At 36.5% G+C, this 27,730-nt stretch overlaps 1 protein-coding gene and 1 long non-coding RNA gene across 11 annotated transcripts in view; one reads left to right on the top strand and one right to left on the bottom strand.

The window, feature by feature from the left end:
* The window catches only part of SORBS2 (sorbin and SH3 domain containing 2), a 144,080-nt gene that overhangs the window by 103,635 nt on the left and 12,715 nt on the right, over nt 1-27,730 (top strand). For 4 of the 7 annotated variants that reach the window (XM_090139343.1, XM_031608840.2, XM_031608841.2 and 1 more), the window contains 7 exons: nt 8,957-9,009; nt 9,898-10,085; nt 15,992-16,077; nt 17,741-17,787; nt 19,110-19,224; nt 19,320-19,448; nt 21,324-21,527. In XM_090139343.1, coding sequence (XP_089995469.1) covers nt 8,957-9,009; nt 9,898-10,085; nt 15,992-16,077; nt 17,741-17,787; nt 19,110-19,224; nt 19,320-19,448; nt 21,324-21,527 — 822 coding nt within the window. Of the gene's footprint in view, nt 1-4,025; nt 4,110-4,970; nt 5,028-8,956; nt 9,010-9,897; nt 10,086-12,234; nt 13,810-15,991; nt 16,078-17,740; nt 17,788-19,109; nt 19,225-19,319; nt 19,449-21,323; nt 21,528-25,092; nt 25,885-26,885; nt 27,081-27,730 lie in introns of all 7 variants that reach the window. The other 3 variants (XM_090139346.1, XM_090139347.1, XM_090139345.1) reach the window with 2 other exon arrangements.
* The window catches only part of LOC116238916 (uncharacterized), a 63,772-nt gene continuing 51,862 nt past the window's right edge, over nt 15,821-27,730 (bottom strand). The window contains exons 4-8 of one of the 4 annotated variants that reach the window (XR_016466145.1): nt 27,501-27,682; nt 25,599-25,657; nt 23,163-23,288; nt 18,008-18,251; nt 15,821-16,063 (exon numbers count right to left, since the gene is read on the bottom strand). This is a non-coding gene — a long non-coding RNA (uncharacterized LOC116238916). The remainder of the gene's footprint in view (nt 16,064-18,007; nt 18,252-23,162; nt 23,289-25,598; nt 25,658-27,500; nt 27,683-27,730) is intronic. The other 3 variants (XR_016466146.1, XR_016466147.1, XR_016466144.1) reach the window with 3 other exon arrangements.

Raw genomic sequence — 27,730 nt, 5'->3', positions numbered from 1 at the left:
AAGCATTTTGATTTTTAATGTCTAAGAAATTATTCCTATTGTATTAAAATATTACACAAAATAAGGAAGATAAAGATAGATATAGTTGCAGAGTTGGACATTTGTAACATCTGAATTAAAAACTCTTGCCCTATCAGTTTTACCAAAACAAACAAACAAAAAAACTCAGAGGGAGATACTTCAACATTCCAAATCTTACTCTTAAAAATTTTTGCTGAAATTAAATAATTTCCATATCTGCATTGCATCTATGATGTGAAGCAACATGTATAACTATCTTTTATATAGGGCAGATTAAGGTGAAAGATTAGGTTTCCCATTACTGATGTAGATATTACAGCTGTGATTAATGTGGAATGGAATAATATAATAAAATGGAATAATATAATAAAATGAGATTCTGTATAAGACTAATATTTAATGGTAAATATAATTCACCAAGTATTCATCCAGTAGAAGAAAAGAACATGAAAGATAATAAGTCTAAAATAAATGGCCTAGTAATAAACATTAAATGGATAGATCTGTTAGAGAGCAATGGTTATCTTTGCTATGGACATGAAAAGATGACTGTAATTTCTAGCTGTAATATCACATTGCAGCCTGCTGTCGTTAAGCAGGAAATCGATGTTTTTTCTTTTATTAAGTTGAACATGTTAGAGCTTAAAACATCTACAGAAACAAGAGGCTTGTGGTGTAGAAAATAAAAATTTCAACCCAATTAGCTGAAAAAAAAAAAGACAACAGCTCTTTTAATTTTTAAATATTACCTTAGCCTGTTGAATGCAATGGCAGTTCCTTTTTCTCCCGTAAAACATTACTATTTCTGCTAATAACACAGTACTGGTAAGGTGGTACATAAGTTCTGATGTATGTTTCCATCTCTAACGTCTGTGATTCAATAAAATGCTTCCCATTTTCATTAATAGTATCCAAACCATGGATTCGTTTCCTAAAATGAGTATTTTCTTCCAGTAAATGAGTTAATTGTAGCATAATAATTTAATCTTACTCATACTAATGTGAAGTTAAATATTTATTCTTTACTAGTTTCAGCCTTGTACTTATCAAATAATACCTTCACACCACTATTTGTACATTTATCTTTTTCTTCGATGAAATGAGTAAGAAAGAAGGGCTATAAAGGCTGTAAAATTGACAATAAATGCATTTACTTTCATCAGTGTCCGCTCAAAGCATAGAGATATGTTTGTGCTGTTCAGCTAAAACTGTGGAGTTTCATTTCAATTCTAGATTTTTTTTTTAATATGCATGTTCAGTACACAGAATTTTCTATTGAATTCTAGCTTAGAGTATAGAAGCATGACTTGGTTTGACTGACAAGTCATAAAAAAAGAATTCTAACTGCTTTTGCCCTCTGTTCCAGCAGATTGGGAGTTACTTTCTAAGCCCTAGCCAAAATCAGTGTAAGTTAAAATGATTTGTTCATTTCAGCTCTGTAAGGGGGATAGATAATATAAAGCAGTCCTTCAGCAAAACTGACTTGAAGCCAATTGAAATCAATTGCCTGAGTATTGATCGTGGTAGTCCAGGGAATGCAGCGTCCTCTTGCAGCTGGCAAGCAGTAGTGGAGTTATGAACTCTAAAGCTCTTCTCTTTTATTTGCTGCCCTCTGCAGTTCAGTCTGTAAATAAAGTTAGGAGCTGTGTGCATGGAGTTAACTTCACGCACTCCCTTATGTTGTCTCTGCATTGGCACACTGCTACAGAGTGAGAACTTGAAAACTCAGAAACTGCATTCAAATATGCTATTTCCTTACAAGCAGAATTTTTCTGCTTCAGCTTTCAACTAATAGCAAGACTATCTTAAGATAAAAAGGGAGCCAGTTATCTCCATTTTAAAGCATTTAATGGTCCATTTCTAGTGTGTCGTAAAGCTGAAGCGGGCTGCCCCTGCATGTAATGTCAGTAGCCCAAGATTTGTCGTGCTCTGTGGTAGCCACATCACCCACATTTCATGGGAGTTGTATCTGAGTAAGTCAAATTTGGTCCCATAAAGTGAACACCCATTAGTGGCTAGAGCACATTAGAGCACTCTTTCTGTGAAGAAATGCTTCCTGCTATCTCCTCTAGACCTCCCTGTCTCAACTCTATGCTGCTGCCAAGTGTCCTATTCCTTGTCACCTGAGAAAAGAGATCAGCACCATCCTCACTGCAGCCTCCATTCAGGTAGCTGCAGAGGGATGAGGCCTCACTTTCAGCCACCTGTCCTCCAAGCTAAACTCTCTCAGTTCCTTCATCTCTCAGATGAAATATCTGCCGTAGTTCTGAATCTATTGTGTTTGCATTCATGTCTTCATCTCTGTAGAAGGGATTCATGTGTTTCAGAAATCAGTTATAGTTGCTAATAAGGTGGTAAGCCTTAACTGTTGAGTTCATGAAACTTATTTCAGCGGTGTTTTACTACTAAAGACTAGTGCGTATATATTTGAGTTGAAACAGCTGTCGATAGTAGTGCTCAGTAATGGTTGTGCATGGTGGAAGTGCAAGGGCAAAACTCCGGAACAGCTTTGCTCCTTGGAGCACGGACGAGCTGCCCATTGCTGGCATTCACTGTTGTCACAACTAATACTCCCATTACTTGAAAGGGACGTTGTGAAGCTAAATCTATAAAACAACAGCTATTGCTTGAACTGCTCACAGATACGGAAGCACCAATGTAGTTCAAAAGGGCTGTTGAAGTTTTAAGAGAGCAAAGTTGGCAGCTTGATCAAGTAACATCAAAAGCAGCAAGAAGAGTGCTGTAAGATGTTTAATTATCTGAAATGGTCAAGAGATAAGTGTTATCTCTTGCAGAAAACAGAAATAGCTGTATGTGATTGCTCTGATATGTTGGTGACAGCTTGACTCATGCAGAAAAAGTGCTAAATACTTAATCACCAGAAATATTATTTTTATAGGACCCATTGCCACCTTTGAGGAATGCTTTCCTAGGTCACACCATACTTAGTGTCTAAGTTCTCGTAATTGCAGCCAAAATGTTAAATTCAGAAATATCTTCTACAAGAAGATTTTTTTTTTTTTTCTTATTTGCAGATCTTTAAGACAGTGATTCTCTATAATTCTGCACTGCAGGTCAGCATACATCAGATCCTACAAAGAAACTCAAGCTGTTTAGAAAATAATTAAGGCAGCCAAGTTTGCAGTGGATTAAACATCCCATTGGGAGCTCTACTGTTTTGCACTGTCATGTTTTCATGCTGCTTGAATAACTCTGTCAATTATTATTCAGTTCACTGTAAAGCTTTCTCAATGCTGACTTCAATTCCCACTTTATCCCTTTGCTGTGAGAATTTTCAGATGAAAACAATATATTTTGCTGTGGAAAAAAAACGTTTCATGTCAATGAGCCTGTGGGAGATAAAGCATTATAAAATTCTGCTAAAGCTGAAATTATGGAATGCATAACTTTTGTTCCTTATTTTTGACCGTAGGATTTAAAATTTATAAAAATTCAATTCAACACTCTGAAGTGGCTTTTTAATATAGCTGTGCTTGCATGATGCATATTGCTCATCTCTGCTCAGTGCTTGCTTCAAGACAGCAAGATCCAGAATTAACTTGCTTTCTGACAAGGGAATGACTGAAAGCAGTAATGATAGAATTACGTCTTTATCGCCGATCACATGGGTGCTTTGTTGCCTAGCTAAAGATCATTTAAAGCATTTTCTTAACAGAGAATCTTCAGTAGTATTAAAGGTATTTGCAGCTACGTTTACAGAAGTGGTCAAAGATCAGTCTTAGCGTAGAAACAGTAATCTTGAAATCCTTAAAGTCTTTCAATCATTAGAAGAATAGCAATAGAAAGTATTAAAGCTTCCAGTCAATGACAGCTCTTGAACAAGAATATTCTGTCTTAAATACCATCTTCATTCTTTGATTTTATTCCATTACTTCCCCTATATTTGTTTTGTGTTTGCATGTGTATTGTTGAAGTGACACGCATTTCTAGCCCTTGGCTCAGTGTGTGCCTTTTCCTTCCCTTTTCCTTCACAACTGCTCCAGCCTGATCGCATAAACCCAGATGACATAGATTTAGAAAACGAACCCTGGTATAAGTTCTTTTCAGAACTGGAGTTTGGACGTCCGGTAAGTGAGGACAGAATATTAATATTTAAATGTGAGGGACAATATTTTTATATAAATTTACCAATTACCAACTTCAGCAAACATATCCCAGTAAAGTTAATGTGACCTTTTCTGAGAAAGGTCAATAAAGTTATCTAATGCATATAACTATCATTTCTTTAAGTGGAGCCCTAACTTGCCAGCGTTGTGACTTTAATAACTTAAATATGGACTATACATTAGGGCTGGGTTAGGTTCAATTTCTAATTTCCAGGAGGACGCCCTAGGAAGCAGCTATCTTCTTGTACCTGCTCAAACACCAACTGCAGAACTCAGTGAGAGAAGAAGAGAAAACAAACTACATATTTTCCTTTAAAAGTTGTTGTCCAGTGTATCAAATTTATCACTGATTACCTTTTATCTCCTTTTATCTAGCCATTGAAGCTGTTTTGTCATTCCTCTGCATAGGTAGGCAGAAACAGTCCAGATACATTCTTCTGAAAACGCTATGTTAACAGTTTTACTCATAATGATAACTTGAGAGTAGTGCCTCCTCTGAGATGAAGAATGTTGAGGCTTATCCCACAAAAATGTAACTATGACACTTCATGCTGTCTCACCAGTATTAAATACAGCTAGTACTGATTGAGTCATTCCAGTTGTAAATTTTACCATCTAAAGTTACTAACATATTACTTAGATGCTTAAAAAATTACAGAACACTATAACACATTCTTCCTCCCATTCTACCCTTGTGTGTCACTCTTGTACCTGATGTTGTCTACACTTAGTTTCTAACTGTGTCACCTTCTCCACATTTCATTCCTTGCTGCCATTGATTCTCCTCCATTCCATCTCTACACTTCTGCTTATATGATGCAGCCACCTAAAAAGCTTTTGGATTATGTTCAAGACAGTTCTTCTGGTGTTTCCAATGAGGTAAATGAATGATTCTTGTTCAGGTGATTCTCTTGGAAAGAAGGATTGGCATGCTTGCTGTTTGTGTCTGTTTGTTAAAATGTTGTGGGTTCCTCCTGATATCTATTAGACGTTTCTAATTCATGATCACTGTGTCTTTGTCTTCATATTTTTCCAGATCACTAATGCATTTGGATGTTGATCTTATTATCCTAGGAACTGTGAGTTCTTATCCCCGAAACTGCTCAGAGATTAACACTCAGAATTACACAACAGCTCATGCGTCTCTAAATCTTGACCAATTCCAACTTCTTCAGAGTTGGGCAAGTCTGTTGCTTTCACACACAATTAATACATCAGTATAATAGTATCTTTTATTAAAATATCTGACTGCAAATTCTATACGTCAAGTCAAAGCCTTTGTGTCTGAGCTACTGTTTCTCCAATTAAGTACTTCTGATTAAAGTAGCTAATCTGGAAACTGAAAATTTATAATCTTGTTGTAAATTTGCAACTGCAGAATTGACAGTCACTGAATAAAATATATGAGACTGTCACTGCCATACTCTGATGGGAGAGATGCAGGCTTTCATTCTTCCTCCTATTCACTCTCATTTTTAGAGTGCGGGGGCAAAAGTCAGTGACTCCAGCAATAACAACTCTACTTCATACGTTGGCTTTGCTTCTGTCATATTTCTGATTCACTTCCTTGGGATCTCCAAAAATTAAACAAAAATTGTGACCTTAAATTGTTACTTGTGTTGCAGATTATTCTGACTTGGTTTAAGCTCTACAAATTTGGAAAAAACTGTACAGCTGTGAAATTTAGGCCCAGTTCTCTGAGAAAATAAACTTCTAGGCCCTTCCTGATATTTGGGACTGCTTTTTGTATTAGAAGACAGTGTAAGAGTCCTAGCATACAATGATTTGGAATATAATTGTGTTCAGCAAGTCTGGGTAAAGTAAATATTCAGCAATATTTTTTCTGCGGAAAATATCGTGGAACAACTCATTAAAACATTAGAAGCATGATATAAACAAACCTGTTTGTTGTTTTTTACTTTTGCTTACCTTCTTCATTCTCAGTCACCATTAAAGCTTTGATGCATGAAAACAGCTATAACGTTGGCTTAACTGTAGATACATATTTCACCTCTTTTAGTAAAACTGTATCAAAGTATTCAGTAAAATCTGTATTTGTAGTTTGCTATGGTTGTTTCTAACACTGAATTATTTTTGTCAGGCAGCTGCCAACAGTGGAAATGAAATGCAACTATATCCACTACTTGCTTTCACCTTTCCCCTCTATCAGTGTGGTTATACCAGTGGGTAGAAGGTATAAACTTCACACAGCCTACGGATAACAATGTATGTGTGTGTTAATAATTGGAATGGTATGGTACAACATATATGCCTCCATATGTGTCTTTCAAAATCTTCAAAAGACTGCATCAAAGAAGGGGAAAAAGAGCGCATTACATCCGAGGTGATATCTTAAAGGAAGGAAAGGAAAAGCTGTGTAGCAGTACAGCAGTCTGTTTTGGGATGACACACATTTTTTTCTGTCTTAGGCTGATTGCTAACATGCTATATACAGCCTGGGGAGTGCTGCAGATAAAGAAGTGCTTTGTGGTTTTGCTGCAGTTGTGTGGTTTACCTCTTGCCTTCCATAGGAGCCAATGGGAGCTATGCTGCCCACAGGATTTGTGTTACGTTAGGATTTGTAGATGTTCCTTCTGTGTGGCAGTGCACATCTGCTTCACTCTGCTGTGTGGCGGCATGTGGAGAACTGTGGTTACTCTGCTGGTCTGAGCAGCTGTGCCAGCTCTGGCTTTTGTGGTTTTGCTGCAGACAGATCTTGTATTTAAATGTTTTGCTAAAACTTTGACACTGGACACTTAAAAAATTGGCATAAAGCAGTTTTCAGAAGATCTAAAGAAAAACTTGAAAATATGAACTGAAAAGTAAAGACTCAGGATCTCCTTCTGAATATATTCTTAAAAGAAATATCATGATATTTTGTTCAGGTGGGCTGAGTTAAAAGGAATGTACTCATCATTATCCCCACACGTGTTCCAAATATAAAATAGGGATCATTTCATAAGCACTACCAGCAGGTTTATTGCCTGTTTGAGAATGTTTGATGATGATCAGCACACCTCCGTAACAGAAGCAGCACCAAAGCACAGGCTTCTACTTACACTGCTGATGGGGGAAGGTGCATTAACTCTTCACTTGATCCTAGAGCAGATGGTATGGTTTTGTGTCACAGAACCCCTTCTCCGTAACTTACAGGTCCACTGACTTTATGAGTTAGATTACAGTACATGAAATGTTTTGGTGAACAATTACCCATTTCTGTTCTTCACTTTAAAACAAAAAAAAAACTAATTAGTGGACTGTATTAGTAAAGTCATACATAGGTTGTTTATCACCTAACAGCAATATAATGGCAAACGATTTAAAAAGAAAGCAAATCTTGAAATCTGTGTTTTACTGGGAAAACAAAACTTGCAAGAAGTAGCTTTTCATTCACATGCAGAAAAATAGGTTGGTTTTAGCAAATTAAAAAAAAATACTACGCTGTGATAAAGCATGACAGTATTCCACAGTACTGTGCACTCTCTCATCATGGAATAAAGTAAGTGTCAAGCACGACTGCCCATTAAGACACCTGAGAAAGAGGGACATCACTGTATCAGTGAGGCAAACCTTCACCGATGGCAGCATCTAACACTGGGAAAAGCTGAGTTCATGTCACCAGCACTGTTATTCTTCTCCCAACTGGACACTGCTACAAAAGACCTGCTCGCCACACGCTTCCCATTTCTTGCCAACATGGGCCATGTCCCACTGCCTCAGCTTGCTCCTCTTGGCAGCAGCTTAATGCCTAGCTGGTGGGAACATCTCTCAGGCTGAAAACTGCATGTAGGTATTGCAGGATGTCATATTAATTTGTGGATATGTTAAAGAATAAATACAACAGTAATTTATAGCAGATAGCGATACTGTTGCTGGAACTTTTAAATGCCACTTTCTCCTTCCAACTGTTGTGCAAAGACTCTGGCATATGTGTAAATGAGATGCACAGCTCCTCTGCTGTAAATAAGATGCACATGAATAGAGGAGATCATGTCTCTTGCAGAATACTGTGCCTGAAGGTTGTTTTGTATGCGCTAGATGACGATTAGCCCTTTTAGTCTAACACTAAAATAATTTCTGAAGCTTTTATTTGCAGCTTTTATGGAAAGCAATGTTATAACTAGTTCTGCCACAGTATTTTAGAAGTTAGATGAAGTATAGCTGCTTGAGAAACAGCTAGAATGCTTACATGGTGATGTTACTTCTGCCAATCCTTTGGTGTGGAGAAAAATCTGTAAAAAAATTTCCTTTTAGAGAATATTTAGAGAATAAGTCTAGAAGGCTTCTACAGAGAGGAAAAATAGTTGACCATGAACATATGGTGGCCAATAATTGGCCAGAAAAGTCCTAGGTCTTTCAGCTGGTTTTGCTTCTGGCTATAACTGATTGTGAAATTCTGGTGAGTAATTGAGATGGAGGAGAAGCTTTGCAGATGTTGCTCTGTACAAGGAGGAATCATTTTCAGATTTTTATGTTTCATAGTCAAAGATAATTTCAGGTGTTGTGTATCCATTTTTGGAAACAGCATAGAGAAGCACGGCTCTAAATCATTATTTAGTAGTGCTTTAAAAACAAAAATATAACTGAAATAGAACACAAAAATAAATCTAGTGATGCTTTTTAGAAACTGCCTGACAATATTGCAATATCTGTGTGCTGGAGTGCACAGTGTGCTAATCACTGTAGTTTGCTTTTATAGGATGTCACGGAGTAGCAAACATAATAATCCAGTACTATAAGCAGAAATTGACACCTTTTTTTTTTTTCATATATAGGCATGTAATAAATTTATATATTTGTTTTCACAGACTTCCTTATATCATCACTCTTCAACAGACAGAGGCCTGGACAGGCCTTCCAGGTAAGAAATACAGCATGTGTGACTTTAGTACAGATTATGCAGTCTAAGGGCTTTCCTTGTGACCTAAAGCAAGCAGATGTTGGAAAGAGTCAAATTTTAACTTTCAGCTTGTGGATTCCTAAGGCAATGAGAGGTACACGGAGAGGATGTTCATATTTTGATACTCAAGTGCAATTCTTAGTTTTGTTTTTCAAGGACTTACTGTTTGCATTCAGTATAATCCATGCTGTATTCTGGGTCTTTCCAGCTGAGCTTCTGTCTCAGCTTCAACACTCCATCATTTATCCTTACTGCTTGCAGCGCTTTTCTGTGCTATTCCCACAAGATGAGCTTGTTACCTCATCTATTCTATCGCCTTTTCTCATTTTTACACTGAACTTCTACTCTAGTGCTAACAGCAACTTACCATTCAGATTTTTTTCTGCAGCTGCATTTTACTACTCACACTGTTATTTCCTACTCATAAAGGCAGCTCCTTTAATATCTTATTCAGCATCCTGAATAATCAGACTGCTTAAGCTGTCTACATCTCAGTTTGGTACAGTTATCTCAGTAACTAGATCTTCTGGTGATACTGCCACCTTATCAAAATTAATATGGAAAGACTTTCAAATCATTAGTGGCTGATACTTTTGCAGTCAAAGTCATGATTATGAAAGCAATATAACGATTTTATATCAAACTTTGATACAATCAAGTGAAGAAAAAATTCAGCTTTTCTCTGTCAAATGTGCTGTAAGAGAGTGCTTCTCCCCTGTGCATATTTCAGATGTATTTCTTCTGGCATTGTTCAACCATAAGCAAATAATGCAATTACGAGCTTGCTTTTTAATTACTGAGTTGTTGTTACAGAGATGAGACTGCTACTAATACTGGTTATTTTTATAGTTCCGCAAGTACTGCGAGTGACTACAGGAAAAGGAGGAAGTCAGAACCTGCTGTAAGTCATCAGAGAGCACACAGCGATCAGAATGCAAACAGGCCCAGCCTGGGCCGTACAGATATGCAAGGCCCATACACCACCCTTAGAAAGCCTTTAACTAGCTCGTCTCCTTCTTCTCCATCACGAGCAAAAGGTAAGAGGACATCATATTTGTTAGGAGGAAGTCTGATGACAATGTGTTGTACAATCTCTTGGTAGTAAATACAACTGTTGTCCACTGTTGCTGAGTGCACTCTGTAGGGAGATTTACCGTTTGAGGGGCTCTGGACCTTTCCTTAAAGAATAACTTGTTTATCTTTACACGTGTGTGCGATTCTAAGCTGATTAAAAGCTGGACTTGTAGTAAGGGTTTTCCAGTTTCATCTGCCCCTTCTAGGACACAGAAAATTGATTTATTAATAAAACTTTAAAGAATTTTACATTATGGTACAAATCATATTCTTCATTAAAGTGCACTTTTCTCTTATTATACTGTCCTTAGGATATGGAAAAAATAAATCGGGACAAATGCAATGTGAAATTAAAGATGTATTTCCATAATTGCAGAGCTTCAGTTCAATAGCTGGTGTCTTAGATAGCATCAATTATCGGGACATACTTTAATCAAGCAAATATTCATAGTCAAATTTTTAATTTCATAAATCATAGAATGGGCTGTGTTGAAAGGGACCATAATGATTATCTAGTTTCAACTCCCAGGCTATGTGCAGCATCACCAACAGCTAGACCAGGCTGCCCAGAGCCACATCTAGAATCCTTGAAGTACTTAGTACACAATATACCAATCTAGATTTTTAGTTTTTTTCTTTTGTTTTTTTTTCCAAGTAACTCATGGTCCCACTGCTGCTCTCCATGTCTCTCCAGAAAAGAGACACTGGAATTAGGTGGTTTAGTTTGGGAGTTTTAGGTGTTTTTATTAGCAAGACAAAAGGTTTCCAGTAAAATATATGATGGATGTCATATACAGAGTACTATCTATTACAATACCCATCCTTGTATCAAAGAAAAATAGTGAGAAATATTAAGAATGAAGTGATAGAAGAACAGATTTATTTTAAAACCACTGTTAAGATTAGTAATTTAAAAAATAATCTCATCCATTTAGTGCACCAGGGTAGAAGTGAAAAGGTGGTAAACTCCTTTTCCCCGCATTTACTTTTTACTACACCACTGATAAGAAGTATTAACTGTGACTTAAATGCTTCCCATGTTGGAGAACATGGGAACAGTAGTTCCACACAACTTCTTAACTTTTGAACCAATTCATTCTCTTACATTATGAAATACAGCAGAATGTTAACTTTTTGGGGAACCAACCATTTTGTTAAAAGAGCAGCACACTGTAAGTCTTTTGATCTGCATGGGTTTTGAATTCAAGTGTTTCAGTTTCTGACACAGATTCAAACTGTTCTTCTAGAAAGCAGACTGAACTGATTGAAGCATGTGTCCTGAACTGAACGCTGCCACTTTAAACCACTTCTGAAAGTTCAGCTCAAATTCGAGAGACCAGTGTTCCAAAGTTGTCTCATAGTGACTTCTGTGAACTGTCTGGACATTAATGAGATCAAAAACTAATGTACAGATTTCAGAATACACAGATATTTTTGAAATATAGTTAAGCCAATATTTGAAATATAGTTAAGAATGTATAACGAAATAATTTCTTAAACTCAGCACATACTAATAAGAAATTTAAATTAACTAAGAGAGATAAATTTTGTCCAATTTTTACATTTTCTGTAGTTTTAATTTAAGTTCCAGGGGGAAAAAAAAAAAAAAAAAAAGGTGATCTATTTAAACATAAAAAATGATGGTCTTAGCTCTAGGGGTAAAACACTTCAGTCCCTCCAAATTCAATTTATCTCAAAATTTTATAGTTCTGGAGTCTAGATTTGTGGTTTGACTTCATCTTTAAATTTTATTCAGTTTGTTGTTTTTTGTTTTTTTACCTGCTTCTTCATCAGTATTGATAGTTGTTTTCTTACACCGTTTTGTTTTTGTTTGGGAGGAGGACATCACCACAATTCTTAAGGAATTTGGATTTTTTTTTTTAATGTTCAAATTATCATTATCAGCATTATTAAAGCTGGAAAATGGTTTATTAGCTCTGCAGTCCTGGTCTGTATAAATGTATGCACTGACCAAAGCTGACAGAATAGATGCACTAACAGCTGTCTCTTTCCTAGTCTTTCTGATACTTACTGATATTAATTCCAACTTTCTGAATCTTTTAATTTCTGGCAATGTCTCTCTTTTATCATGCTGCTCTATGGATTATAAAGGTGGGGATATTAGCAAAGTATATCCATCCCTCCTCAGTTATTCAGTGCACAACCACAACACCTCAAATGAATTAGATTACTGTAGCACTTACAGACAGCATTTAGCTGTTCCTAATGATTCAAGGAGGGCAATCAGCTACAAGAATGGCTGGCAAATGACTCGACAAAATGCAGAAGTATGGAGCAGCACAGAAGAAACAACTTCTCCAAAGAGAAAATCTCGTAGCTGTGATGATCTTTTAACAGATGATCGGGATAGCTTTCCCGATGCACAGGCCAAGTCTGAAAGCATGGGCTCTCTTCTATGTGAAGAAGATGCTAAAGAGGTTTGCTCAATGAACTGGGCATCCCCATATGCACCTGAGGGCCGTGGTGGTGGTAGGGCAAGAGTTCGTCACAGATCTGCACACGATGCCCCAGGTTTCCTTAAAATGTACAAAAAGATGCATCGTATCAATCGCAAGGATTTGATGAACTCTGAGGTGATCTGTTCTGTGAAGTCCAGAATACTGCAGTATGAAAAAGAACAGCATAAAGGTATTCTTCAGGGATGGAGAGAGTCTTCTACTGAAGAGGTGCCCAGAGACATGGTGCCAACCAGAATATCAGAATTTGAAAAACTAATTCAGAAGTCAAAATCAATGCCAAATCTAGGTGATGAAATGTTGTCAAACATTACACTAGAGCCTCCTAAAAATGGTTTATGTTCACAGCGGCGATTTTCTATCGAGTCCCTGCTGGAGGAAGAAAATGAAGTCAGACATCCCTCTCAGGTACAACGGAGCTACAAGTCTAAAACCCTGGTGCCAATTCATATTGAAGTGACCAGTGATGAGCCACAACGGTCACATATGGATTTCTCAGACAGTGATCAAGATGGAGTGGTTTCTGACCTCAGTGACTTTATCCAGATAGAGGGGTCATCTTTTTGTAGTGAAAGTGACTTTGATCACTATTCCTTCACATCATCTGAAAGCTTTTACGGATCGGGCCATCACCACCACCACCATCACCACCATCACAGGCATCTCATCAGCTCCTGCAAAGGGAGATGCCCAGCATCCTACACTCGCTTCACCACCATGTTGAAACATGAAAGGGCTAAACAAGAACCTGCTGAAGATCCAAGGAGACAGGAGGCAGAATCTGGCCTCTCCAAGATAGCATTCCTAGTCAGCCCAGTGCCTTTCCGAAGGAAAAAAAGTGCAGCCCCTAAAAAACAAACTGAAAAGACAAAACGCAAGTCATCTGTATTTGAAGCACTAGATTCTGCACTTAAGGACATCTGTGACCAAATAAAAGCTGAAAAAAGAAGGGGAAGCTTGCCTGACAACAGTATATTACACAGACTTATTACTGAGCTGCTTCCAGACATTCCAGAAAGGAATTCATCTCTTACAGCTCTGAAAAAGAGTCCCATGCACCAGCCTTTTCATCCACTGCCTCAAGATGGTGCTACTCATTGCCCACTTTACCAGAATGATTGTGGAAGATTACCTCTTAGTGCCTCTCTTCAAGACATGGACACAACTAACAACAATAATCAAGAAAATGATAGTGCACTGTGTTTCCAAGGTGGATTCACTTTCTTCCTCTATCCTTGTGATTTATTCCCTGTATTTCCTGCCCTTTCTCATTTCATTTTTATTTGTGTAGTATATAAGAACAGTTCATCCCACAAAACTAATGCAAGACCGTTATTTTTACATCATCACAAAACTAGAAAAATGTGTTGTCTATTCCCAAAATGAAGTAATCTGGACAACTGGATAAATGGTGTATTTCAACTATTAGATAATTAGTGCTATAAATAATAACGGTGTTATTAACTTAAGCAAGTCCAAAAACAAAACAAAAGAAACCTTACAGAAAGTGAATGAATGTGACAGGATGCATCATTAAGATAATGGTCAAGCAGAAAACAAAATTCAGGGAGCCCTTCCTTGAATATTTAAACCAAAAATATCAGCATTAAAAACTATACAGTAAAATGTCTAATTGATAAAAATGCTGTTAATTCTGCCAGTGTAATAGAGAGTTGTTCCTGTTTTTTTCATGAAAATACACTATTTCCATTCCTTCATATTACTTTTTGTGAATAGACCTGAAAGTTATTTTAGGAAGTTTTCATTTTCACTGTTCAAATGGTTTACAATCTCTGTGGCAGTAAAAATAATTATTCTCAACAAATTTTAATGTAACTATGAAGTTTTCAGAAATATCACAGAAGAGAAATTCTCAATAATCAAACCTTTAAAGATGGGTTTGATCAAATAACACAATCAATATCATAAAGACATTCTTTCATCCATTTGTGATTTCAAGAATAGCCTTTTAAAGTCATTAAATTCTCAAAGATGCCACTTCATAGAGGGCTGGATGTGTGGAAGCAGAATTATTTAACATAGAAATGCTGTCATTTAAAGAATACATGACAGACTTTCAAAAGACATTAAACTAAACCATCTAGGATACATTTGTGTACTCTTACTATCTCCAGTTTGGTATTAAAATATTGCAAAGTTCAATTAAAAAAAAAAAAATCAAATAATGCTTTGAGAAAAAGAGAAGCAGAGCAATTAACAACTGACAGTAAGTTTCAAAAATTCTGAAATTGTACTCATCAGGTATCACATTTGCTTGAAACTAATTTTCCAGTCCTTGGAAGTAGGGAAATCCATAGTGCAGAGTAAACATAGATTCCCAATAGCTTCTGTGACAACAAGGGAATCACATAAAGAAAGCTGTCCACAATTGGAACTATGATAAACTTGCTGGGGATGACATGCGCTTGCATTCAACAACCTAAGTGATGCAGTTAAATAATTTTTGCCCGCACAGTATTTATCAGTAGCCTGAAGTCCTCATGGCTTGGACAACAGCCCACTGAGGTCTCTGTTCTGTAAAACTGCCACATACTGCAGAAGTTTTTAATTCTATTTTTCCACGCGTACTTAGAAATATAGAAGCTTGGTAAGAGCAGATCATGTGAATGAAGTCAAAGGGAGGCAAATATCAGTCAGAAACCTCCTGCAGCTGATGTTAGGAGACTACAATTGCTAGTAAATCTCAGAAGTCAAGGGACAGCTTATTTCATTCGGTGATCTGAAATAATTCCATTACATTTTAATTCACGCTGAAAACTTACTAAGCAATAGAAAGTGCAAGATTTTTCTTTTTTTCTTTTATTAAAATACAAAAAGAGGCATTTGCCATCCTGTAGTGTACCATCCTCTAGTAAACATTGGAAAACTCTGCTTTAGAGAGGATCTGCCACAGAGATTGGTGAGTAATGATTTATAATTCCATCTTTTTATGAAATAAAACTACTAACAAGTTGGCCTATTGAAGAAAAAATTGTTTCTTCTTCTTATCTCATTGAGGCATGCTTTAGTCATGTTTTGTGCACGTAATTGTGATTATATTGTTGGCATTCAGAAAAGCTTCTCACAACCTGATAAAGTCTCAGTACTCCTCCCGTGTCTTCCATTTGGTCCAGCAGGGGTGCATCACTTCATACAGTAAGGCATAATTTTGCTTTTCCCATTCTCTGTTACACATTCTTCTGCTGTGGATCAGAGGAAAGCCTTGGCTTTGTTTCTTTAAAGGTCAACTTTAACCATAACATAACATGCTTTAAATGTGAAATTATAGAATCAGTATCTCTTTATTCCTTTAAAAGATACCAAGTAATATGCCAGATTTCAATGTGTTTATTTTACCACGGTTTCACATAATGATGTTCTGTTTTCAGTAGACCAGGAAACTCCTGGAAACTATTCTGCTTTCACCGATGTGGGACGATGTACTCCAAGGGACAGAAGAGGAGCTACAGATAAAGAGGTAGCAAACCAAAAATAAATAATGCAGCAATATCCATATGGAAAAATCAGAAACATTTCTGAGACAAGATTTTTGTTGGTTATAAGACAACATAGTGATACAGAAAAAAGGAAGCACCACTCAACAGCACAGTATTTAGGTGGGACAGAATCCTTCTTTTTCATTAAAGAGACAGGTACTTAAAGTAAAAGAATATCAAATAATGTAAGATAAGCTGCATCTTCTACTTACATTTAAACGGACATGGAAAAAATCACAGAATTGCACAAGAAACTGCCTCAACAGTTTCAAGTCTGACATCTGTAGTACATCATTACTTTTGTTTTAAAAGAGGAAAAAAAAACCAAAATACTGCTGTTGGTGTGTTACACAGAAAGCATTATCCTAACAGCAATCTCTAATGTCTGTAATAGTTCTGGTGATTGTGATTGTCTACCAATTGCTTATTTTAATGCTTTGGCAGAGGAAATGGAAGCAAGTGTATAATCTCTAAAGAAAGTAATACAAATTATCACTTGAAATATGCTTAAGAAAGTGATATACTCTTTTTTTTGTGTGTGTGTGTGTGTGTGTGTGTGTAAGTGTATAGTTTTAAGTTCTAGAACTTGAAGCACTCTATAAGCAGGCTTCAGAGATTTCATTCAATCATAAAGTAACTACATTTATATTAACTAGCATCTGTAGACTACAGATTACAGAACAGATTAACATTTTCCATTAATACAGTACACTCTTGAGTTACCATAATTTTGTGCAATAGTTGTATCTTGTTTTTGTAATTTAGGAGCTGAGAACAAGCAAGTGAACACTGAACAGCAAACACTCTTTGCACTTAATAATATGTAAACTAACATAAGTATTTCCTCTAGGCTACCTAGCTTGTTAAATGGTACAGCTTAGAACTGGTTATAGCATTAGAATTCAGTTCCACTTATACCCCAATGACATGCTGCAATTCAATTGAGTCTTAAGTCCAAGGAAGACTGCTCATTACGAAATAACAGCTAAAAAAAAAGTTTCAGGAGGTGTATTGGGTATTCTGAGTTTCAATATGAAAAGATGTTAGGTATACAAGAATGGCTTGTAGGGTAAGACTGCTATAATTTAAAAAACAATGAGAGGACAAAAAACCTATATTTTCAATCTGTTTTGTAGATTTTGCATTCAGTCAGTCCCACTGTTCTTTTAATACTATCTCCATTCTTTCATTCTTTGGTTTATCAGTTACAGTACTAAAAAAGAAACTTAACGAAAAGGATATTCCCTCTCATCCAAAAAACGATTTTAATAACAGCAGAGAAGAGAAAAATGATTTATATTTAGGCCATCCTACGTGAAGGAGAGCTGTAAATGGAGTATTGTATCAGTATCAAAAAACATAACTTGACAGGATCGCTTTAATAACTTTGGGGACTTTTTTTTTTATTAAAGGCAATGCTCTAGGTAGGTGCTGGTTCTATTTTTAAAACACTGTCCCAAATACCTAACAACCTCAGAAAAGTAAGTTGTATATTTAATTACCTAAATAGAGCCTCACTGTGAGAACTGCGGTAAAGTATGTGCTCTTTTTTTATTAGATCTCGGTCACCTTTTTAAAAGCTAAAAATTGTTTGCCATATAGTAATGCTACCTGAATGTGTTAATCATCTTGCCTACTTTTCAGAAACTGCCAGCTAGAGCTGTATATGACTTTAAAGCTCAAACTTCTAAGTAAGTACTAGACCTTTGTTCCTTTAAGTATTCACAGTCAAGGAAAATCTTTCTAGCACTTGACACAGCTACCTGCTACTAAAGCCAGTTTGTACAGCCAAATGCCATGAAAGAAAAGGACCCCACCTGCTGCTATCACAACAGCTTCTGCATTAGCATGCTGCATAAGAAGTTTTGTAATTAAAATGTTATAAATTATTCTATTTTCCATTGTACTTACTTGAACATGTGAGTGGCTGTGCATCTTCACCTTCTTATAGCAAGTCCTCAGGGATGCCCACTGAATGGTCTTTGTTGTAAATCATATTTAGGTTCCATAAAGTAGCATGCTTAGTGTGCTGTTGTAGATAGATTGCTTTCTCACCAAAATTCTGCACAGTGCTTCAGAATCTTCCATACGTTTGTCTTACCACAGATTTTCTGCAGGATGTAATATATCCCATACCAAGATAAACTATAGTGGTCTGTCAGGGGAAAAAAAATAATAATAATAGTAGTAAAAATCAGAAAATGCTGTTCTAGGTTGAGGAAGCCAGAGGAGAACATCATACTTCATTACTGCTGTTGTCCTGGTGATCCAGGGTGTTTGAGCATTCTTTAGATGAGGTACAACGTGATCACTAATATTGCATTAGCTGTGTAAACTGACAACTTGAATTATCAGAACAGCAGATTAGGTCCTGAAAAAAAAGACAGTACAGCAAATACCACCCAGGCCAGGTACTGAAAATGTTCTTAATCATTTGGATAATTCCCTTTTTCAGTGTCCGATGTTAAGCATATCACAGGCCTTGATTCTCAGAAATGGTGAGAACATAATCATGCTTCTGATCATCTTGATCTCAAAAAGAAAAAGAGTTGACACAGAAGCACTCTAAGTTATGCTGCTGCAAAAAGGTAGTAATTGACCACAGAAGCATGCAATGTGTTCAGTAGTTTTCCCTACCAATTTGTCAAGAACACCAAGTATGTCTATGATACCCGTCATAACACCTGCTTCTAAACAGGGGATATCGAAGTCATCATGCTTGCCTGCAGATACTATACTGTCCACTTTGATAATAACTACAAATACTTTCTTGGAGGTAAAAATTAGGCCTATGTGACTTACCAATAATATCCAGTATTCATAAATGTGAATCGTTTTTTTTTTTTTTATAGGGTATAATCAACTGGTAAGCGTATCACAGCTGTGACATCTTTTCTCCAAATGTTTAGTTGCTACATTTTGTTTCAGTTTTGAACTTAGAAACAGCAGGAGCTATGCAGGTAGAGTTCAAATGTAAAGTTATAAACACCTGATTTAAATGAATCTGTTACAGAGAGCTGTCCTTTAAGAAAGGAGATACTGTCTATATCCTCAGGAAAATTGATCAAAACTGGTATGAAGGTGAGCACCATGGAAGAGTTGGAATATTCCCAATTTCTTATGTTGAGGTTTGTTCTTTGTTTTAATTCCTTGAATTATTTTGGGTAACAGATTCACAAGCTACATGCAAATGATTAAAATCTGTTGGTATTTTTCTCCCTAGAAGCTTTCTCCTCCAGAAAAAGCACAGCCTGCCAGGCCGCCTCCTCCTGCACAGATTGGAGAGATTGGAGAAGCTATTGCCAAATATAATTTCAGTGCAGACACAAATGTGGAGTTATCACTTAGAAAGGTATAGCTTAGAACTATTTTTATCCAAATAACATTATGATGTCTTCTGCTAAATAGAATTAATATATACATAAATACAGTGCTTTGGTACTAAATGTGCCATACACAAAGCAATGTAATGGTAGAAAGCTGCTGACATAAGCTATTTGCAGGCAGCTGGGAAAGAATGCAAGCTAATGAGCTTAAATATTTTGTGTATATAAATATAATTGCTATATGCAAACACCTCCAAACTGGCAACCCAGTTTTCTACTTTTCATTTCAATTATCCATTGACCTTTTTAGGAATTGTTACTGTCTTCATTATCACAGTGAGGCTTCTACTACAGAAGAAATAAAAATACAGAAAATAGAAACAGCAAAATTCAGAAGAAAGGCTCAAACGTGTTTCTAAAAGTACTGGCTCTTGAAAATTTATCATCTTAATAATAGTCTGCTCTTTCTAACATATTCCTGTCATGTCTATACACATACATGTTGGTGATGATCCTTTATTATACATGATCAGAACAAGTGTTTAATTGCTGGGGTTTGTCTGACTGAGATACTCTCGCTGTAGGAACTTTATTATTCAAGGTATTATGCACTTAGTTATAAGTATTACATATTATTAACCCACTGGAAAATTTTACCTCATTTATTTTCTTTTTTAAATGAGTTAATTTTCATAGAAGTTATTCAGTGTTCCTCCTTTTGTGTAAAACTAAGGATACAGCTTTTTGATGCTGAATTAACACTTGATCTAGCATCACTGAAGGTAATGGGTATTTTTCCACTTCTTTGAGACTGGTGAATTTCAAAGAGGTCTAGAAAAAAAATATCAGGAATAGAAACAGAGAGAACTAGAGGTGGGGGGAGGCAGTTTGATTTCTTTTTTTTTTTTTTTTTTTAAATCCCCTTTCATGCTGATTGTGGTGGTCACCATCTTGTCAGCCCTATTTTGGTTTGTTTTTAAAAGTTACATTTCCATCCTAATAATGATAATTTTAGGGTATTCCACAAATCTACTACTGAAACGAAAGAACGAAAAACTAATAAGGAAGGATTTGTTCTAAAATGACAGGGTAAAAAGCACATCACATCAATCAAAAGAAGGAGCTCATTAAGTTTCAAAACAGAGAAATGTTTAAATAAAAAGTTGCTATTTTCCATTTCAGTTTCTAGGCTCTCTAAAAACAGTAAGTGAGCCACTGCCCATCTGTCTTCTTACATAGATACCTGCTTGTGCAGCATGCTCAGTGGGAAAAGCATTTATCTCTTTTTTCCCTATGAAATAATTTTGAACTTTTCATTTCCACTTATTACAGTTTTACTTGATAACAAAGCACGTGTGTGAATTTAATTATTTAACTTCTATTATCCTTAGGGAAAATGGAGCATTTAAATTAATTAATTATTCAGGGGTTGTGGACACTCCATCCCTGGAGGTGCTCAAGAGCAGGTTGGATAGGGCTCTGGGCAACCTGCTGTAGTACCAGATCTGGAGGTTGGTGGCCCTGCATGTGGCAATGAGGTTGGAACTTGATGATCCTTGGAGTCCCTTCCAACCCAAGCCATTCTATTATTCCATATTACAATTGGGGTGTTAGTTAGTAGACTGGCCAACAATTTAAACAGTAGTATTCCTATGAAAAGTTTGCATTAGTCCTCCAACCAAAAGAGAGATTCTGCTGAACAGCAAGTGCAGTCTGTGACCACCCTCCTTTTGCTGGAATGGTAACTTGATTTACATGGTTATTATAAATGGCAGGAGAAAGGTGAAGGCAGGAACAGTACTGCAGGGAAAATAATTCTGTGCATTAAAATAATATCAGTGATTGGGAAAAAAAAAGTTACTATTCATCTGCTGATAACCCACTTTTATAATGCATTCCAGGGAGACAGAGTCGTACTTCTTAAGCGAGTTGATCAAAACTGGTATGAAGGTAAAATACCAGGAACCAACAGACAAGGCATCTTCCCTGTTTCCTATGTAGAAGTTATCAAAAAGAATGCATCAAAAAGTGCTGATGACTACCCTGATCCTCCTATACCCCAAAGCTATTCTAGTGACAGAATACACAATTTAAGTTCAACTAAGGTAAGGATTTTTCTTCTTTGATATCACTCCTAGAGTGGGTTTAGAAGGACTTGTAAAATTTTTGTTAATGTAATACATAATTTATGCATTCAGTACACTCTTTTCTTTCTTGAATATATATTGCATTTGTAGAAGTGCATTACTAGCTTGTCATTGAAGTATTTTAATAAAAGCTTTACGTTCTGGCAGAATAGCTGCTCAGAAAAAAAAATAATAAAAACTTACTGTGGAGTCTAGGACAAAATTTGAGCATCAAGGATACTGTTAGCAAATTCTTTATAATGCAATGTGAAGATATATCTGTCATCATAAGAGCCTGCAATCCCATAAGCATGCAAAGGGCATGAGAGGGTAGTTTGCAATGGGACACAGCTTGCCAAGAGCAAAGCTATGCCTTTCAATGTAAAAGAGAACAGCTAGTGATTCTGTGCTGTAACCTTCCTCCTTTTGCCACTGACACTCTACAAGGAGGCTGTTGGTTGAAGAGCAGTTCTTTATAGCGGTATGACAACAGTGACAGCACTGTATCATTCAGTAGTGAGTAAAATGTCATCACATTTTCAGTATTTGGATTCAGACCTTCATAGCTGTGATTTTTCACACCAAACATGTCATAGTTCCTGAATTATTTTCCTTCTAGTTCACAACTACCACAAATCATGTTACCAAAAAGATTCATGTATTCCAGTTTATCATTCACTTTTGATATTTCACAGTATCCTTTTCAGATATAGAATCAATAAAGCTTCTGTATGCAAATTGTGATTAGTGTTAATGCATTATCAATCAATGATTTTGAATGCTAAAGATGGAATCTTTTCCAAATCTTTATTATTGTCAATCTCTTCACCACAGGGCAGTATGTTTTCTGTGAAATTTATAAAGCATCTATCCTGCCATTCTGTTTCAGATGGTTTTCCCATTTTCTACTCTCACATACTTGTATAGTGGTGCTTATTTAGATGCTTTGGGATAAGTTCCATATTTATTTACAGCTTTTGGGACAGTCAGTTGTCTCTGACAATACTGCTTATGGCTAAGCAACATGAGTTGTTTTATAGTATTTGTTCACAGAGAAGTAGCAGCAGCTTTCTATTCCATTCCAACAAAACTTTTGAACTGAAATAGTATCAAGTTCTGTATCCCCAGAGTGAGGTATTCATGAGCTACAGCTTTTTCTCATTACAGTAAGCGGAAGGTCATTTAAGAGCATGAAGCAACTTAGGTGCTGCATGCTGAAGAACTGTCTATATTTGGAGACACCTCTCCCCCCATTTTCTGCACACTTCCTGCAGCTAACGCTGGTTTTTGTCTAACCCCTGTAATCTTGTCAGTGATCCCTTCCTGAGCACAAGTGATGCTTTGGAGTATCTACATTCAGATTAAAAAAATAAAAATAAAAAATACATGCCTGTTAAAAATTAGCCTGAAATTTCTTATCTTTATAAATTATTTAAATTCTTCTATGAAAGTTGAAAAGCCTAAACTTCAGGAGCCTTCACATTCCTCCTGTATTCATTCACTCTCTCCTATTCAAAGTTATATTGAATATTGTCCGGAATTTTTAAATTAAAAAAAGAAATAAATCAGGTAACAGCCATTTAGAATAGAAGATAAATCATTTAGTCAACATACCTTAAGTGCATCCTGTGAGAACTGCAGAGCTATTGGTGGCTGCTCCTGTTCTAAAGCTGCTGTGATCATCTTGAGAGAGCAGGTGCAGAACATCCAGACATGCTACATGCTTCTCCTGTAGTCCACCTGTGTTTGATACAGGGAGGTTATATGGACCAGATTTGCCTCCTCTTTGCAAGCAAGGATGAGATGAACTCAAATCTTTCTTACTACTGTCACATCACAGCAGGTGTACATTTTCACCACTCTGTATGCTTTTAAATAGTGAAAATATTGCAGAACCATTGGATTACAAGTCTGTCCTGCCACTAATAACATGTAATAGATTAGTTCTCAAGTGAAGGAGAGCGGCATTAGTCTTAGTAACGGTAAACTTTTGTAATCATCTGGTTCTGGTCTAAGTAAAAAAATATAAAAAAAAATAAAAAGCATCACACTATTGACATTCTTAAACAGAGATGTTTCTTTCAACTGTATTCAGAAATGCCCATGCCATATATGCAACTGTCTTGTTCCTGACTACCAAGGAGGCCTTTAGTAGCCTGAAGGTGTTCTCAAGTTTACCACCATGATTGATGCTACTCTTCCTATTCCTTTGGGAAGTTTTAGCATGTAACTCATTTTATAACTCCTGTTGTTAGAGAAATTGTTCTAAACTTCTCTGGTCTAATGGCAATAAAAATAAATAAGGAGAACAAAGCTTGCTTTTGATTTATATTAACTTGGCCTAGAGCATCTGTATCTTTAATCTTTAGTGCATCCTGTAGCCATAGGAAACTAAAACTGACAATGTCTCCTGTCATGTGACTTCTAAACCACATGTCTGAAGCCCTTTTCCAAGAGTAAAGATGAGGGAAAGAGATGGAGTGCTGTTAGTAACACTCCAGCAATGTTTTAGCAGATCACACTATCAGTTTGGAGCCTCTATACTTTGGTACAGAAGATTCTATAACAAAGGTTTGTCTAACTTTAAAATAAAGCTATTTGCCTCAAGAAAATTCCTGTAGAAGGTAAGTAAATTAACATTTCTAATTCTAACAATGGTGTCAAACCATTTTTCATTCAATTTTAATTTTGAGGATTAATAGTTATAAAAATGCATTTTCAGTATTTACTGAAGCAATGGATATCTACTGATGCTGTGTACGTATGACTCACCAGTCTCATTCTTACAAAAGGACGTTTCTTTTACCAGAAGGATACTTCAATCAATATTATGTAATGGTACTCAAAATATACTGCTGTATACTGTGCTGTCACTATTTTAAAGCTTTGTTATTGGCTGCCTACGTTCAGTTAGAATTGAGTGTACCTTTCACGAATGTTGATGTCATTTTAAACTGATAGGGTTACTTTCAATGAAAAATACTTATGCCTTAATAAAAGTATGCTATGTATTTAAGATGTTTCTTAAGCATGTACTGAGAAGTACAAATATTAACATTAGGATAATTAGAACATCACCTCAGATGTTAGAGCTTAACTTAATGGCACCAGAAGTGTACTTTTTGACAATCCTATGCTCAAAATAATAGTAATGTAGTAATGGTTTGGGGGGGGGGAGAGAGGGGAAATCACATAAATTTTAATTGTATGATTTAATAACCTATGACAAGCTCACTAACAGAAAGCCATAAATAACATAACTTCAGCAGATCAAATGCAGGTCGCCCTCATGAATGTAATGATCCAGATTTGTCTTGATGTTTGACATTTAAGCCGAGGCCAGAACCTGATACAGTTTCATTTTTCAAATGTTTTTTCTGCTGTTCTGATTCATGTACTAATGATTTCAGACACCCATGCTCACTGAAATGATACCCTCTAATCCAGATGATGGCATAGACATTTGGCTTTCCAGTCTACTCATATCCCAGCTCTCTGTCATGCTTATTTATTTAAATTCCCATGTTTTTCTTATTTTTTGAAGTGGCCTTTCCAAGCACTATCCCCATCTCCCAGATACCATTTCTCCTCTTGGTCACCCAATGATCAAAAGACACTCCAGGACACCACTAGTGATTCGTTTTCCAGGACGGATGGTTTTTCACTTTCAAGCTTATGCATCTTACCACATCCACAATTTCCAGACAGTTTTCTTGGTGATTTAGAAGAACTCAGTTCTTTGGCATTAACAACATCCCAATCTTTACCAATCTCCCCAAATAGTAGCATACATCAAGTTAAGGGAAATGATTTTATTCCAAATACAGAGATCTCTCTCAGCTCCACGACAGCTCTTCCTCAGTCTTTTCTCCTATCTGCCTCCATCTCACCTTCAACCAGTTCATCTCATGACATAACATATAAGCATGAAAGCAACAATACTGAACTAAGAAAATATAAAGACCTGAGAACTGAAGAGCCAAGTACATCTCTCAAGACGCCTAAAGTCATGTCAGATACTACCACAGAAGATGAACATGTTTTCTCTACCTGCAACATTCCTTTGTTACATAAATGTAGTTCCATTTCTGCCATGCCAGCTGCAAGTGCTGAAAATGAAGAGGAAATCTGTACAGAAGATCTGTCAATTGAATTAGGAGATCAGTCAGAGCCTCAAGAATCAAATATCTACAGAGAATCAGAAGACGCAACAGAAGAACTGATAAAACTCTATATAGAAGAAGATTTGATATGTGACAATTTAGAATTTCCTGTAGGAAGTAGAGGAGATTCCATAGTATGTTGTGAAGGATGCACATCACCAAGTATCTATAAGGTATTTTAATTTCCAAAAATCATGGCTTCTGTGTTCAGATAAGTAACTCAGTATAATTTTTCTCTTCCTTTCCTTGTATTTATGTTTTTGTACTGTGTGCAGGCAGAGTCTTATTCTGTGGTGTTGAATAAAAATTGTCCGTTAAGGCATAGTCTCTCCTCATAAGCAGGTGCTGACAATGCTAAGTTCTAGGGTGTCTCAGTCCTGCTTCTCCTCTCCTTCTGTCATTGTTGACTTCTATCATCTTTCATAAAAAGCCAGGGAATCATTCTCCTCACTGTGCCACCCTTCTGAGCACAAGACCCCAGAAATGCTATGAGCATTATTCAGAGGGAAGGATACGTCTCCTGTGGAGACTCAGGCGTTTGTACATCACATGTGTCACTTCACCAGCTGATATATTTATAGTAGACTGTTTCTAGAATGTGACTAGAAACAGATCAGATTACATTTGGCAGTTAAACATATCCTTCCCCATGCAGCCTGCCCTGGTTCCTCTCTGGAACAGTACAACAATGAACTATCTCCAGTGCGTGCTAGCCATTAAACGTTATGATGTTGCTACACAGTTTGTGTGGTTTCCAGGCACTTTTAGAACAAAATTTCTCTGTCCAGTACTTATTCTCCAGAGCATTTGCTTTACATGCTTGCATGAGCCAGTCAAAGCAACTGCCTGAACAGTCTCACTCTTGAAATGTTTTAGGCCAAATGTAAAACTAATTAATTAGAAAGATTTCACAGGCTTCCTTTGCCCTTACTTGACCTGAACAACATGAGAGAAAACAGTAAAAATAAAGGTGAAATCCACTGCCACAAATAGTAATTTGTTTTAATTTTTGAGAGAAGAATTTTCTTCCATAGTAGAAGAATGACAAATAATCAAAATTAGCATCCTATTTCTGACTGTCCATGTTTTTTACATGACTCCTTATTGGGTGTGTTATATCCATAATAGCTGGTTGTATAGCATAATTACTTGTCATCTTTTTTAACTGTTTAAGACAGCTCTGCTTTCTACGAAAACATCAGAAGAGTCTGATACTCCTTTCCACCTTCATTCAAATCGACCATTTCACTCTGCCAACACACCAGCTTCTCACTCTGTTCTTACAACATCCCACTTTGCTGCTTCCCTCTCACCTCCTCTCCTTTCTAAACTTTTACATGAGCAGGAGAAAGATTCACTGAAGGTAAAGGTAACTGCATTTCTCAAGCATGGGTTCTTGAAAATGCTCACTAATATTTAATAAGTGCAAGGCTAATCCTAAGCATCTATTGTCTCCCTTACTAACATTAAGTAACATAGCATGTGGAGGATTAAGATAGGCCTTCTTCAAATGAAAAGCGAGGAAAAACTGTAATCTCTGTAATATAATTAAATACATAGGCATCTCTGAAAGGAATGCCTCCTATTTATTTCCATGGAAACTACAACAGATACAAGGAGCACAATAACACTATTTGATAGAGCAAATTTTCAGCTGCAAAGCACAGTCACCATTAGCTATGCATTTTTGCCAGTGATGAATAAAACCCTGCATGCTGCACTAGTGAAAACCTGTACCAGCCAAGGTGGATCCACCATCGTGGTCCCACTGCTGAAATGCACCACTCACCGCCTCAGTGTGTTCACACCCACTGTTTGGTCTCTATGGAGCAAGCACCGATGAATATCAGTGGGTACCATTTTTTCCATGTGGAGCAATTCAATGACACACCTTTGGTTCATACTTGTTTCCATGCCAGACACCATGCTGTCAGACTGCCCCTCTGCTGCCATCCACCACACCGCAATAAACTGCAATGGAATATAGATGGGAAGGTTTAATGTCTACTTCCATACCAC

Source organism: Phasianus colchicus, chromosome 4, assembly GCF_987193195.1.
Source record: "Phasianus colchicus chromosome 4, bPhaCol1.hap1.1, whole genome shotgun sequence".
NCBI lineage: Eukaryota > Metazoa > Chordata > Aves > Galliformes > Phasianidae > Phasianus > Phasianus colchicus.
This window is presented reverse-complemented; position numbering and strand designations above follow the sequence as displayed.